This window comes from Helianthus annuus, chromosome 9, assembly GCF_002127325.2.
Source record: "Helianthus annuus cultivar XRQ/B chromosome 9, HanXRQr2.0-SUNRISE, whole genome shotgun sequence".
Lineage (NCBI taxonomy): Eukaryota > Viridiplantae > Streptophyta > Magnoliopsida > Asterales > Asteraceae > Helianthus > Helianthus annuus.
In genome coordinates this window covers 184,332,162-184,347,650 of record NC_035441.2, presented here as the reverse complement: position 1 = coordinate 184,347,650, position 15,489 = coordinate 184,332,162, and the positions used below count along the sequence as shown (strand labels likewise).

General features: G+C 35.1%; 1 protein-coding gene across 1 annotated transcript; it reads right to left on the bottom strand.

The window, feature by feature from the left end:
* Window positions 1–12,590: 12,590 nt before the first annotated feature.
* Window positions 12,591–14,337, bottom strand: LOC110864713 (glucan endo-1,3-beta-glucosidase 14). Its single transcript, XM_022113830.2, has 3 exons — window positions 14,007–14,337; window positions 12,884–13,917; window positions 12,591–12,781 (listed from the first exon to the last, which is right to left on the bottom strand). Exons 1-3 carry the CDS (start codon window positions 14,056–14,058, stop codon window positions 12,710–12,712), a joined length of 1,158 nt encoding a protein of 385 aa, XP_021969522.1. The 5' UTR covers window positions 14,059–14,337; the 3' UTR covers window positions 12,591–12,709.
* Window positions 14,338–15,489: the final 1,152 nt, after the last annotated feature.

The window sequence follows — 15,489 nt, the reverse complement described above, 5'->3', positions numbered from 1 at the left end:
GTATGGGCTTCGTTACATGGCCCGTCCCCCCATTAGGAAACGTCCAACACCGCCCCCTAGGGGCCGTCGCGGCAAAGACGTCGGAATTGTGAGTCAGGAGACAGAGCAAAATTGGTGGGCCCCCCATTGACTTCTCTCTCCTCCTTTATATATATATATATATATATATATATATTAATATATTATTAATGGTGGGGTAGTCTTGGTGTTGAAACTCTATGTTATTGGACTGATCATTCTATTGGGTTTCTATTGGGTTGTGTGTTGGGCCTTGTGTAATGGGCTATTTGTTACTAATAGTTATGTTGTTAGTCTGTTGTAACAGATTGATGGGCTAGATATTTTGGAGGGTGCATTCTGTAACTTTCAGGGGCTTCGATTGTCATGCAGAGAACTTGTGGTGTAAAGTGTAAATTGAGCAGTGTTGGGATATAAAAAGGCTTTCTCTCTCTCACTCATCAATCAGTTGTTCACCCCCAAAGTTGTTACATCTTCTCCGCATTAGTTCTAGGGTTTCATTGCAAATTGTTGCAGCTGTATTCATTCTTGTTGTTGTCTCTCCTTTGTTTTGAGAGATTGTTCATACGGTTTGGTAGATGATCATCATCTGTAGATGATCATCAGTTTTACTTTGTATTTCTGTACTTGTTAGATCTTACTATTGTAAGATCGTTTGGGATTTGGGGGGTAATCTTTTTGGTTTGGGTTAAATAAGAGTTTTGTCATCGTTTTGTCGCTAGATCTGTGTTTGTATTTCTTGAGTATTGTTTGATTCATCTTCAAACCATGATATTTAACATGGTATCAGAGCTTTCAAGCTCCTGTTGATGATTTGGTCTTTTGTATATCCGCTGCCTTTGGTCTTATCTGTTTCTGATTGTTGTTTGTTTTTTGTTTGTCTAGGGTTTCTGTGCTCGGAAACTCCTGTTGACAACAGATCTGGTTAGATCTGTTCATTCCTGGTAGTGTTGGGTAAAACCCTAACTTAGGGTTGATTGCTTGTTGGTATTCTTCGACCAAGACTTCTGCGTTGGTCTCTGAATCCTTAGAAGATTCAGGGCAAACTAACCGGAAGGGTTTTCTTCTTTATCAGATCTTGTAGTTCTTGAAAACTACAGATCTGATATTTAGTGAAGATATTTGTACCCACTGTAAGATCGTTCTATTCTCTCTGGTTTTATTTCTGTTGGTTGGATTAGTTGAAGTCGGGGTAGTGAGGACCGGCATTCTTATATTGTTTGTGTTATCTGTTGATTTCTAGGGTTAGAGTGGCTCCTGAGTAAAGGCTTGTCCAGGCACCTTTGAGTGATGAACCTGGAATCTGGTCCCTGACTCAGCTTCGCCCTTTGTTATTTTCTGTTTTGTGTGTTATTTGTTGTTGCGTATATTGTCTGTTATCTGCTGATTGTTTGTTTGATTGTTTGTTGTTATTATGACTGGTGGTGTGGGAACATCGGTTACCCTTATCAGTAAATTGGATATAGGAGACCCTCTTTATTTGCATCCCAGTGACTCTAGTGCCCTAACTATAGTTAACCTAAAATTAAACAAGTGCCCTAACTATAGGCACTGAAAATTATTCTGTGTGGTCCAGTGCAATGAAACTTGCACTGGAAGCAAAGAATAAGTTTGGTTTTATAAATGGTAAGTGTGAGAAACCTAAAGATAATGATGTTCTTGCTGCTCAATGGGATAGATGTAATTCAGTTGTGTTAACCTGGTTGCTAAACTCTGTGTCTGAAGAGTTGTTTTTAGGGCAGGTCTTTTCCAAACTTGCTTATGAAGTTTGGACAGATCTGAAAGAGACTTATGATAAGGTAGATGGTTCTGTTGTCTATGACTTGTATAAAAGGATTAACTGTATATCTCAAAATGGTTGTTCTGTGGCTGAGTATTATAACAAGTTGACAACTATGTGGAAGCAGTTTGATGCAATGGTGCAACTGCCTTCATGTTCTTGTCAGGCAGCCAAAGATTATAATGATTTTTCAACTTTAATCAAACTAATGCAATTTCTCATGGGTCTTGATGATGTGTATCAACATGTGAGAACACAATTGTTGACAAGAGAACCATTTCCTTCAGTTAAGGCAACTTATGCCTTAATTTCTAGAGAAGAGTCACATAGACTCTCAAGTAGTGGGTCTAAGGGTCAAAATGTATCATATGTGGCTAGGTCTAACCAATCTAATCAAAACACATCAAGAAGGAACTTTAGAGGACCTAATTCAAATTTGAAATGTACCCATTGTAACATGATAGGTCACACAATTGATAGGTGTTTTGAGATAATTGGTTACCCTCCTGGAATGAAAAAGAGAAGTAGTGGATCTTTTGGTAGAAATAATAGTAATAATAATACTAGTAGATCCAGTATGTCTTCTGGTCAATCTAGTTCTGCTATGTCTGCATTACCTTTTACTCCAGAGCATATTGCAAAGTTAATGAGTTTAGTTGGTGAAAAATCTGATGGGGATCAGGAGAAGTCAAATATGGGAGGTATGTCTGCTTGTATGTCTGAATTTGTTAGTTGCTCTGGTAGTGTGAGTTTTAGCCATGATTATAACTGGGTAGTTGATTCAGGTGCTAATCAGCATATGATTAGAAGTGATAAAGATATGTTTAATTGTGTTGATGTTTCTGAATGTGGGTTAAAAGTTGGTCATCCTAATGGAACTAGTGTTAGTGTGCTAAAAATTGGTGAACTTAGGTTGATTAATGATGTTGTTATTAAAGATGTGTTCTATGTTCCTGATTACAGTGTCAATCTTTTGTCTGTTCACAAGTTAGCAAAAGATAATAAAATAGCTGTGTTGTTTAATGAAAATAATTGTATGTTACAGGATTTGAAATCAAAGAAAATCCTGGTGATTGGTAAACAGGAAAACGGGCTGTATTTTATAGGTAAAAATGGTAATAATGTGAATATGTGTTTTAACAGTGTTGTTAGGTCAAATTTGTGGCATAGTAGGTTAGGCCACCCTTCAGATCAAGTCTTGGCTGTTTTAAAAGATAGTTTGGGTGTAAAATCAATTGAACATGAACCGTGTGAGATATGTCATAGGTCTAAACAGGTTAGAGTTCCCTTTCCTTTAAGTGATCACAAGTCTAAAGAATTAGGTGACTTAATTCACTTAGACTTATGGGGTCCTTACAGGATAACAAGTTATGAAGGGTATAAGTATTTTTTGACAGTGGTTGATGATTTTACAAAGTCTGTGTGGTGTTATATGCTTAAAAGTAAAATAGAAGTTTTTGAAAATTTAAAGGTGTTCTATGAACTGATATTAACTCAGTTTAAAAAGAAAGTTAAAGTGTTTAGGAGTGATAATGGGACTGAGTTTATAAATAATCAAATGTCTATGTTTTGTAAGGAAAAAGGCATAATACATCAAACTTCTTGTGTGTATACCCCACAACAAAATGGGGTTGTTGAGCGTAAACACAGACATCTCTTAAATACAGCCAGAACATTGATGTTTCAGAGTGGCCTACCTCTAAGATTTTGGAGTGATTGTGTGCTAACTGCTGTTTATGTTATTAACAGGCTGCCATCATCTGTGTTAAATGGGAAAAGTCCATATGAGCTTATGTTTAACTTCAAACCCTCATTGTCTCATCTTAGGAATTTTGGGTGTCTTTGTTTTAGTACCATAGTTAATGAACCTGATAAATTTGCTTATCATGCTGATAAATGTGTTTTATTAGGTTATTCGAATGTGAAAAAAAGGGTATAAACTTTGGAATTTAGATGAAAATAAAGTGTTTTTTTCAAGAGATGTTAAATTTTACGAACATGTTTACCCTTTCAAATCAAAACAAATGGAAAATAAAGTTGTGCATGATAAGAGTTTAAATCTGTTAAACTTCTTTGATTTGTATGAAACAAATACACCTGAAGTTCCTTCTATTCCCAATGATGAAGAGGGTGCTAATATATCTCATGGCATGGTCAGTGATGATCAGCAGCCAGCTCCCTCTGCGTCTGCCACTCCTGGACATGCTGACTTAGGTCATAGTGTAGATTCTAGTGTAGAAGGTAGTGATAGAGATGAGTCTGGCGAGGCAGAGGACACTGACATGTTAGAAGATGAGATAAACCCATCTGAGGGGACCATGTTAGGTCTTAGAAGGTCTTCTAGAAATGTGTCTATTCCTAAGAAATTTCAGGATTTTGTGCTGAACAGTAATGTGAAATATGATATTAATAAAGTGGTGAATTATGCTTTTTTATCTGCTGATAATGTTAGCTTTATTAGTAAACTAAGTAAATCAACTAAACCCAGTAGTTATAATGAAGCTTCAAAAAATCCTAAGTGGATTGAGGCAATGAACCTTGAAATGGAAGCCTTAATGCGAAATAACACTTGGGAACTTGTTGATTTACCTAGTGGTAGGAAGCCTATTGGCTGTAAATGGGTTTACAAGATTAAGTACAGATCTAATGGTGAGATTGAACGTTATAAAGCAAGGTTAGTTGCTAAAGGGTATAACCAACGGGAAGGGCTTGACTTTGGTGAAACGTTTTCACCGGTTGTTAAGATGGTTACTATAAGATGTGTTCTGAGTTTGGCTGTTCAAAACAGTTGGTCGTTATACCAGTTAGATGTAAATAATGCATTCTTGTATGGCTCAATTTCAGAAGATGTATATATGTCTCTTCCAGAAGGTTATTATAGTAAAAATGAGTCCAAAGTTTGTAAGCTTGTCAAGTCTTTGTATGGGCTGAAACAGGCCCCTAGAAAGTGGAATGAAAAGTTGACTGATGTTTTGCTTGGTATAGGGTTTATTCAAAGTTCTTGTGATCATTCGTTATATGTGTTATCTAAATCCTCTGTGTTTATTGTGTTGCTTGTGTACGTTGATGATATTATTGTTACTGGTAATAATGATCTAGAGATTAGCAAAGTGAAAGGTTTACTTAGTAATAGTTTTCAGATTAAGGATCTGGGAGTTCTTAAGTATTTCCTTGGTCTGGAAGTTGTATAAGATAAAGTTGGGCTGTGTTTAAATCAACGAAAATACTGTTTAGAGTTGTTAGCTGAATTTGGGTATCTTGGGTGCAAACCTGTGAATACCCCAATTGAGCTAAGTCATGTTGTAAATAAAAAGGCTGATAGTGATAGGGAAGAGTTGATAGATGTTACCAATTATCAAAAGTTAATTGGTAAGTTAATCTATTTGTCAATAACTCGTCCTGATATTAGTTATGCTGTGCAGTATTTAAGTCAGTTTATGCATAAACCATTGACTGCTCATCTGAAAATTGCTTTAAGTCTATTGCGATATCTAAAACTTAGTCCAGGGAAAGGTTTAGTGTTAAAAAAAGGTAGTATTTTTGATCTGTCATGTTTTGCGGACTCTGATTGGGCTAAGTGTGTAGATACACGTAAGTCTGTCACTGGTTTCTGCATATTTTTAGGTGAAAACCTTGTTTCGTGGAAAAGCAAAAAGCAATCCACTGTTTCAAGGTCAACTGGGGAGGCTGAATACCGTGCTATGTGTTCAGCCACATGTGAACTTGTTTGGATTGTAAACGTGTTGAATGAATTGAGAGTTGCATGTAATCTGCCTATTCAGCTGTCTTGTGATAGTAATGCAGCTATGTCAATAGCTGCAAATCCTGTGTTTCATGAACGTACAAAGCATTTTGAAATTGATTTATATTTCCTGAGGGAAAAGGTGTCAAATGGTTTCATAGTTACAAAAAGGGTTGAATCTGAGGATCAACTGGCTGACATCTTTACCAAGGGTTTAAGTGTTACACAACATAATGATTTCTGTAAACAATTGGGCATGTTAGACCTGTTTAAACCCAATTGAATGAAGGGGGAGTGTTGAAACTCTATGTTATTGGACTGATCATTCTATTGGGTTTCTATTGGGTTGTGTGTTGGGCCTTGTGTAATGGGCTATTTGTTACTAATAGTTATGTTGTTAGTCTGTTGTAACAGATTGATGGGCTAGATATTTTGGAGGGTGCATTCTGTAACTTTCAGGGGCTTCGATTGTCATGCAGAGAACTTGTGGTGTAAAGTGTAAATTGAGCAGTGTTGGGATATAAAAAGGCTTTCTCTCTCTCACTCATCAATCAGTTGTTCACCCCCAAAGTTGTTACATCTTCTCCGCATTAGTTCTAGGGTTTCACTGCAAATTGTTGCAGCTGTATTCATTCTTGTTGTTGTCTCTCCTTTGTTTTGAGAGATTGTTCATACGGTTTGGTAGATGATCATCATCTGTTGATGATCATCAGTTTTACTTTGTATTTCTGTACTTGTTAGATCTTACTATTGTAAGATCGTTTGGGATTTGGGGGGTAATCTTTTTTGTTTGGGTTAAATAAGAGTTTTGTCATCGTTTTGTCGCTAGATCTGTGTTTGTATTTCTTGAGTATTGTTTGATTCATCTTCAAACCATGATATTTAACACTTGGTTAATCCCCACACCCTTGAGTAGTCCCCAAAGAGATTATCCTTCTCCCGTGATTACGTGACGCCTACGTAGGAGACTATCCTCCCATACCCACCGGTCTAACCACGTCCAAAGAGGGGCGTACGGAGGCTAGATTTTGACGTGGCTTCCCACGATCCAACATGGCATGGATGCCATTAACTTTTTTTAGAAGGATATAAATTTCATTGTTCACAGCGTAAAGTCTAACTTATTGTAGGATCTATACTATATAATAAAAGAAATCTGATTTGAGACACATGTCATTCAATGAGGGCATCTATTTTTTATAGATAATTAATATCAATTAAAAAATAATTATAAAATTAAATTTAAACAATATTTTGCATTATGGTTTTGTTTTAAATCTTATATCTCACGTATTATTGTTAGAAAGAAACTAAGATATATGTTTAATAAAAAAAGCATCAGATAAACAAAACTAATTAAAATTCGAATAGAAAATTCAATCTTTTTCCACACAATTTTAACTAAAATCCGTATATCTAGAACACATATATAGCAACCCAATGAAAATATTAAAGGGTTAGTGTGTCGTTTAATTCAAATTTATATCATAAGTTTTTATTAAACTTTATCCATGTACATGCTATAAAAGACCCCAATGGAATACCACATGATTTTAAACGGAGAAGAAAACTGATTTTTAAGACCGGTCGACACGTATCTCTTAGGCCGAAGGGTGTGGAGGCGCCAACCAAGCCACTTCAGCGTCGATAGCGCCTAATGGCGCCACCACACCACACCGCGGCAATTACGGAGGGGCACTATGGTTCCGGCCTCAGCATGGTAACGAGCTGCTTTGGCATGATCGAGGTTGATTAATTGAAAATGCTACTGTTGAACGGTGACAATTTAAAAAAAAAATTCCTATTTTATAAATTTAACCTATAAATACCCCACATTCTCTACAATTTTTTATACAATTCTACCTCAATCTATATACATATTCTCTATACTTTTTTATACACATCATATTAATTTATCCAAAGTTATATTAAAATTAATATAAAATTGAAATATATGTCATCTGCATGAATTATGAACAAAACCTATTAATATAAAATGTTATTACGATAATATTTGACAGTAGATAATCGTAAAGTCTTTATCTAAACCAAAAAACATTGTATCACTTAACAGTAGATAAATTTATTGTTAATGTTATTATTGTTAACTATGAAAAATTATATTAAACAATTTATTAATCAAATAAAAAATTTAAAATAGTATTAACTTAATTTAAAAAATAATAAAAAAGTCCATTTTGATTTTGAAAGATTTTTTTAACAATATATAAACCCGTGTAATATACAGGGTTTTTAAAGATATAACATTTTTTTATTATTTGCTATATAAAATTAGATTTATTCAACCCGTACAATACAGAGATTTTTTTAAACATAACTTTTTATTATTTAGTATATAAAATTACATTTCTTCCACCCGTGAATATACAGGGTTTTTTTTTTAAATACAATTTTTTTTATTGTTTGGTATATAAAATTATATTTATTCAACTCGTAAAATACACGGGGTTCTTAAAGTTATATTTTTTATTATTTAAAATATATAAAATTATATTTACTCAACACGTGTAATAAATGAGGTTTTTAAAAATATATTGTGTTTTGAGTAGGGTTCATGCGGAAAGTGTGTTTTTCCTAGAAAGTCTAGGAAGCAATAAGAACGCGACATGTGGCATTGAAAGATTTTAACTAAAAGGGCAATTGTGTAATTTGAATATTATTTTAATTATGGATTATTTTATTAGGATAACTAACTATGGAAACTAAATATTCCATTTAAATCAAATTGGCAGTTTCAATTTAAATGATACAAGACGTTGTGTTTCTTGACAATGTGTTTTAACAGCAAGCAGATTTGTTGACGCTGTGTTTTAACAGCAAGCAGATTTCTTGACGCTGTGTTTTAACAGCAAGCAGATTGCTGGAGGATTATTGACACTGTGTTTTAACAGCAAGCAGATTTCTTGACATTGTGTTTTAACAGCAAGCAGATTTCCTTGACACTGTGTTTTAACAGCAAGCAGATTTCTTGACGCTGTGTTTTAACAGCAAGCAGATTGCTGGAGGATTCTTGACACTGTGTTTTAACAGCAAGCAAATTGCTGGAGGATTCTTGACACTGTGTTTTAACAGCAAGCAGATTTCTTGACATTGTGTTTTAACAGCAAGCAGATTTCCTTGACACTGTGTTTTAACAGCAAGCAGATTTCTTTACGCTGTGTTTTAACAGCAAGCAGATTGCTGAAGGTTTCTTGACACTGTGTTTTAACAGCAAGCAGATTTCTTTACGCTGTGTTTTAACAGCAAGCAGATTGCTGAAGGTTTCTTGACACTGTGTTTTAACAGCAAGCAGATTGCTGGAGGATTCTTGACACTGTGTTTTAACAGCAAGCATATTTCTTGACATTGTGTTTTAACATCAAGCAGATAGCTGGACACACTGTCAGTGTCTTCGTCTTCAACACAACCAATTGTCTTCGTCTTCAACACACTGTCATCAATCAACATTAAAATGGTAAAACACATAAACCTAGAGCCCACTCTAACATGTCAAACATTGAGGTCCATTAACTAAAAATAAGAACCCGATTCAATGATAGATAAAAAAGTTGAAACAAGTATGAAAAACAACCGATTTATGACCAATCGGAGAAGAATATTTGCAGGAAAAATGGTTGCTTCTTCTTTGGTTGCGTTTAGGGAGAGAGAGAGAGAGAGAAAGAGGGGAAATCCCATGATTTTAGGGATTGGTTATTGATATGACAGTTCTTGACTAATTTAAAACACTTTCAATTACCAAAATACCCTCACTATATTAAAAGTCTTTAATTATATAACTCAGATATTACGAAAATGCCATCCATTAGATCTAAGCCATTAAAAACACCAATCGGATGGCCCAGATCGCTTCCTAGACTTTCTAGGAAAAACACACTTTTCGCAGAACTCCTACTCTTGTGTTTTTATTTATCATATAAATTTACATTTATTAAACCCGTGTAATACACGGGGTTCTAATAGTTTAATATAAATAAAAACTTATGCATTAGAAATATTTAGACCGGTGGAACAGCCGGTCCGAAACTGACCCGATTACTTGAATGTGATTTGGAATTTCAGTTTCCGGTTTTACCGGCCCTAAACCGGTATATACACAAATCTGGCCGGAATATATCAATATGAACATCAACACCTCATAATGTGCACATGGCGACAATGGAAGAGGAAATTAGTGGAATAGAGATGACTTTTTATCATGGGTTCCATGTGATATCTGAGCCCTTTTGACTACACTGTGCATAAAGCAATATTTTTTGACTACACTGTGCATAAAGCAATATTTACCATTAAATCTTTCTTGGGTTCTTAAAGAGACAAACTGTTAAATTCTTGATGATGAGTTGGTGGCCATGGCTTTTGCTTTTTGGTACGAATCACTGCGAGCCATTTTAGTGCAGTCGTTTCCTTTCGTAATTGAGAGTTTAATCGGAAAACTGTGACCATCACCAAGAAAGGTAAAAGATGTGCACGCCAACTGTTTGATGAAATGACGCTTCGAATTTTTTCATGTGGCCCTGTATTTTAAAACTTCATTCGTAACGTGGAACCCAATTCATGTAAGAATATGGCTTTTTCTCTTAATAATTCTTTGCTTTTGGTAACTTTTTTACATATAATTTCTATTCTTCCGAGTTTTCTATCTTGAAGATAACCTTTCACTATGCTAACTTAAATTGAAATTACATAAGGCCACTTGTTATCAGCCAACGTCCTGATGATGTGGCAGTTAATAGGGCGTTAAACATAGGGTTGTCAATCATGTCAGATTAGCAGGTTCACATGTGCAACCTGAATCCGACCTAATGACCCATATTATTATTCGTGTAAAAGATTTCAATTCTAACCCGTGAACACATATATTCTGGTCAACCCGAACACAATCCGTTTAACCCGTTTTTAAATGTTGACAAATTATAAACGGGTCATTGATAACGTGTTTAATGGTGAGTACGACAAGTAAATAACATGGTGTGGCAAAACTAATATTATGACTTTTTTTATTTTTTTATTTTTATTTTTATTATTATTATTATTATTTTTTTACCAACTATGTAAAATGAAAAACGGAAAAAACAAAACAAATATATAAAAGTTTTTTTTTTTTTTTTTTTTCTGAATACTTAAACGGGTTAACGGGTCAGTCCAGTTTTCTTAAATGTGTCAACCCGAAAATAAGTGAGTGGAAGCCCCGTACTAATGTAGCATTCACTTCTTGACGTGACTAAAAACTAGTGAAACCATAACGCATAGCTTAAATGCTCATCTACCGACACTTTGACAGTTTGACCAATAACTTGTAATGGCATTGTTTTCTTGGCAAGCTCAGATCACAAGAATAATGCTGGTAACTTAAGAAACAAGGGCTCAAGATTTGAGACACTCAGATCAAAGCCAGTCCAACTGTAACATTTTCCCAAAAACAAGAAGAGAAATAGTAAAATTTAAGTGGGTAAAGAATTTGATTTAAAAATCAATGGAAACCTGTCCCTTTTTCTCCAAACATTTATTTGACTTTGCTGTCAAACATTGATATATCTTTTTTTGTTGTATTCCCTACCCAAATAGTAACCCAATCCCCCTCAGAATCTCCTTTATAATATCCACTATTTCTTGTAATAGTACTGCATGCACGGCAACCATTATCAATTTCTTGCAGACCCTGTTCATACTCATCTTTACTCTTCTTCTTCTGTTTATACAATTATATATCAACAATTTATCTTTCTTCAAGTTGTTAACTATTAATGGCACTTGAACTCAAAGCTGTTATTACAGCCATTCTTCTCTTATTTTTCACAGTAGCATCACATTCCATATCAGGTAAGAAACAAACTTTAAAGGCCTAAAGTTTAATCTTTAGAATTGAAAATCAAAAGGGTTGGTTTTGATTTTTTTTTTAATCTTTTTGTTGATTTTAGGTTTTGATGATAAATGGGTGGCAAGTGTTAGGCAAAACAAGAAGATTTTGGGGTCAAGACCACCAAGGTGTGTACACAAGTGTGTGAATTGCAGGCCATGTGAGGCTACTTTGGTCATTCCTCCTCACTATAAGACGATTCGGTACCGAGATCAATCTCATTATGAAGATCATTATTATCTTCTTTCCTGGAAATGCAAATGCGGTGATAAACTCTTTCAACCTTGATCAATTATGTTATATATTTAGGTGTGAAGGTAGAAACTATTTATCTGATTATCTGTCTTTATTTCTGATTAAGTTGAATATTTATTACTTTGGTATTAATGAATTTGAGTATTGATTACATATTTACATACCCCCTCTTGTGCATAGATTATGAATTGTTTTTGCTAATTTTAGTTCAAAATGTTCCTATTTTCTTGATGACAAGACATGCTGAAATGTTTGAAGTACAGGCAAACCTAATAATAATGATCACCGAAATAAGATATATAATCAATTATCATTTTTGAATATTAGAAGATGGAATTGCTGAGTTTGAGTTTAAGAACTTAGAAATATTACAGAATGTAGGCAGAAAAATCATTGATTTTTTTTTTTAAATACACTCCTTAGGTGATTTGCTATTGACAAATTCTATTTTCTTAGGTTAAATTGTCTATCCAAGTCAAATTATTTAGAGTTAAATGCCATTTTAGTCCCTGTGGTTTGGGCCATTTTGCCAGTTTAGTCCAAAGGTTTCATTTTTAACCTGTGGGTCCAAAAAGGTTTCACAGTTGCCATTTTAGTCCACTTGGATAACTTCATCCATTTTTTCTGTTAACGAGAAGGCCAATTCGGTCATTTTGTATGTAATTCTGTTAACTGAAAGGGCAATTCAGCCATATAAAATGACCGAATTGGCCTTCTCGTTAACAGAAAAAATGGATGAAGTTAACCCAGTGGACTAAAATGGCAACTGTGAAACCTTTTTGGACCCACAGGTTAAAAATGAAACCTTTGGGCTAAACTGGCAAAATGGCCCAAACCACAGGGACTAAAATGGCATTTAACTCAATTATTTATTTTAAAGTAAAAAATCTGAATTTTAAATCAGCACAGAAGAGAAAAATGAACAGAAGATTTGTATTCAAGAAATACTGTCATATTGTACATGAATGTTTCTAAATCCCTAATAACATCTGTTTAATTCAGAGGATTCTTTCGACACCCGAGTCTGTTTCCGTTGTCACAACGATATTATCAGCACCAGAGCTGCGGCCGATATAGTGTAAAACATCAATCGTATTGAACCGAAGCCCTGCAGCAAAAAAAAAAAAAAAAAGAGGAGATAAAAGAATTATGACAAATATAATACAAAATTTTGCTGAGAAAATGAGTTATTATGAGTTTATTGACATACTTTCATGGTGATGAAAGATTTTGCTGAGGAAGGTACGAGGCCCGTGAACCCGATACTATAAGAAATACTCCCATCGGCTTTAAACAGCCCGAAATTCCTCTCGGAAGTCGGGCCGGGCTTTAGGTTTTCGTTAAACATTGCAAACACGTAAGCCTTGACCACGCGTTTTGGTCTATAAGGGGTGCCCTTCTTTTTAAGGAGCCGCTTTCTTAAGTTGTAATTGTAAGTACGGGCATTGCTAACCGTTGCAGCTGCTTCGTTCGGGTCTCCATATGAGGCCCAGCCCGTTTCCGACACTATAACCTCCATGTTCTCGTACCCAGCTTTCTCCAAGGCAGCGTAGGATGCATCGATTTGGGCCTCAAACATGTTGTCGTAATGTAGATTTGTTTTTTGATCGTAGATCCCGGGATTCTTTTTAAAAAGAGCATAGTTAAGATCAATGTGATCAGGATCACTAATGTAAGCAAGGAAAGGGTAAGTGTTTATATAAAATGGTGATTTAATTTGGGAAAAAAATTCAAGCAACGGTTTCATGTACGGCATAACCGATTCCTTAAACGCGCCAGCAGACGGCGGGTAAGAAGTTGCAAATACTGCAGCCGAGTGTGGGCTCGAGACTTGAACTTTACCAGCTAACTGGAGCCGGTCAAGGGCGTTATAAACATTTTTCACGGCGGGAAGCAACACCTCCCATAGTTCTTGATCACCGCCCCCTAATATCTCGTTTCCAACCGCGATACCGACAATACGTGTCCCGGGCAGGAACGGCTCTACATTTTCTTTAACCCAATTCATAGCCCGATCTTCATTCACGCTTATCTCTCTTAAGAATTCATTCCCGAGCCCAACCATTATTTCAATACCTGACCCTTTAAAAGCCTTAAGAACTTCATGATCCGCATCGAAGATTCGTGTGTTCATTATCTTAGCGGCCTTCATTAACGTTACCACACTTTCGGGGTGTGGAATGTTGTCGGCTATCCGTCCATAGTTCACTCCATACGTGCCTATGAATGCGCTTGACGTCACCACTGTCAATGGAAAAAAAAACAAGTTAAAAAACATCTAACACAAGCATGTAATAAGTAAGAAAAAAAAAAAAAAAAGGAGTTGCGCATACGGTTAGCCGAAATGATCAAGGACCAGAAGAAGAAGCGGTTAGCCGAGCCCATGGCTAGGATATTGGAGGTTATATGATGTTAAGATTGAAATAAAAGGAATAGTATGTTTTAGGCATAGTAATCAAAGGCTTTGTACTAAGGAATTGAGAATGGTGGCTTGTGGATTGGGATGCTTCACCTTCAGGAATGCCATTAGAGTTGCTAATGCAAGATTCCCAAGATGAATGAATGAATGAAGGGCAACTTATAGCTAGTTATAGGTTTTGGGTAACCTCATTATCAAGATCATCTAATAAATCATCCAAACTTTTTTTTTTTTAATCTGGGTCATACCCATCGTTTTAAAAGAATTCCGTTTTTTTTTTAAGACAGGTATGACTCTTAAGAAAAAACCGTCATAAATGGAAAGGTGATCGAACATGAAATTTGCTCGAATCAATGGGGTCGGAGACAATAAGCTTTCCTGCCTAAAACATGTTTAGGATGCTTTTGTTGCACGGTATATTTGGACTCATGGAAAACGTCTTTATTGTGGACATGTTAGAAGTAATGGGACCAAACGACATATTAAGAAAAAGAGGGATTTGACTTGTACCAGAAGATTTTAATCCATATTATATGTCATCATTAACGGAAAAAAACGGTTAATATATCATGATATACTCGAGTTGGTTAGAATTGCGCTTCATTTAAAAAATGAGTTATTATTTTATAGAAAATGGCCATGTTTCTATAAACATTATTAGTTAGATCTTTTCTCCAACATGAATGGTTGGATATTTTTAACATTTTTTTAATATAAAAAAATCGACTCAAACAAGCAAGTAGGCCATACCAAAAATAATATTTGTTGGTTCGTGTGAGCGAAATCAATAAATAAATAGCTGGTTTGGTATAAAAAAATGACAAAGTCCTATAACTAGTGTAAACGAGCCTAGCTCCGATTATGTTTGTTATGTACTCTGTTTCTAAAGTTTAAACTTAAATTAAACCAATAAACCCGTTAGTAGTTTTTCGAGTTCGAGTGTCGTTCTGGCTATAACTGTTATTTTTATCATATTTTATATTGTTGTTGTTGTTGTTGATGATGATGTTGTTGTATAAAATGAAATACAAGCTATAAAACTAACAGGTTTGTTTAGGCTTGCGAGTCTATTAATTTGAGCTCATAAGTAAAGCACAATCTGGGCTCGTTTATTAAATGAGTTTGTTTTTAGGTTTGAGCTCGGGCTCAAGCCTTTAGAGAGATGATCTCGAGTAGATGATGAGTGGCTCGCCTTGTTTAGACCCATAGTTATAAATGTATTATGGTTTTAGGGATGATAACGAGGCGAGTTTGGGTAATCTCAACCCCATACTCAATTATAAAAGCCTGTCTTATATCCGGCCAAAAATCTGTCGGGTATCTATCGGGTGATTATTCATTGAGTATCGGGTATAGCCGTGGGTTTTAGGTACACCCGTTAGTTTATTAAAAGTACC

Excerpts from the sequence above, each read along its gene's own strand:
- LOC110864713 (XM_022113830.2), bottom strand. The coding sequence starts at position 14,058 with ATGGGCTCGGCTAACCGCTTCTTCTTCTGGTCCTTGATCATTTCGGCT. Across the intron at positions 13,918-14,006 it reads CTTGATCATTTCGGCTAACC|TGGTGACGTCAAGCGCATTC; the intron begins GTATGCGCAACT and ends TTCCATTGACAG. Across the intron at positions 12,782-12,883 it reads AATCTTTCATCACCATGAAA|GGCTTCGGTTCAATACGATT; the intron begins GTATGTCAATAA and ends TTTTTGCTGCAG.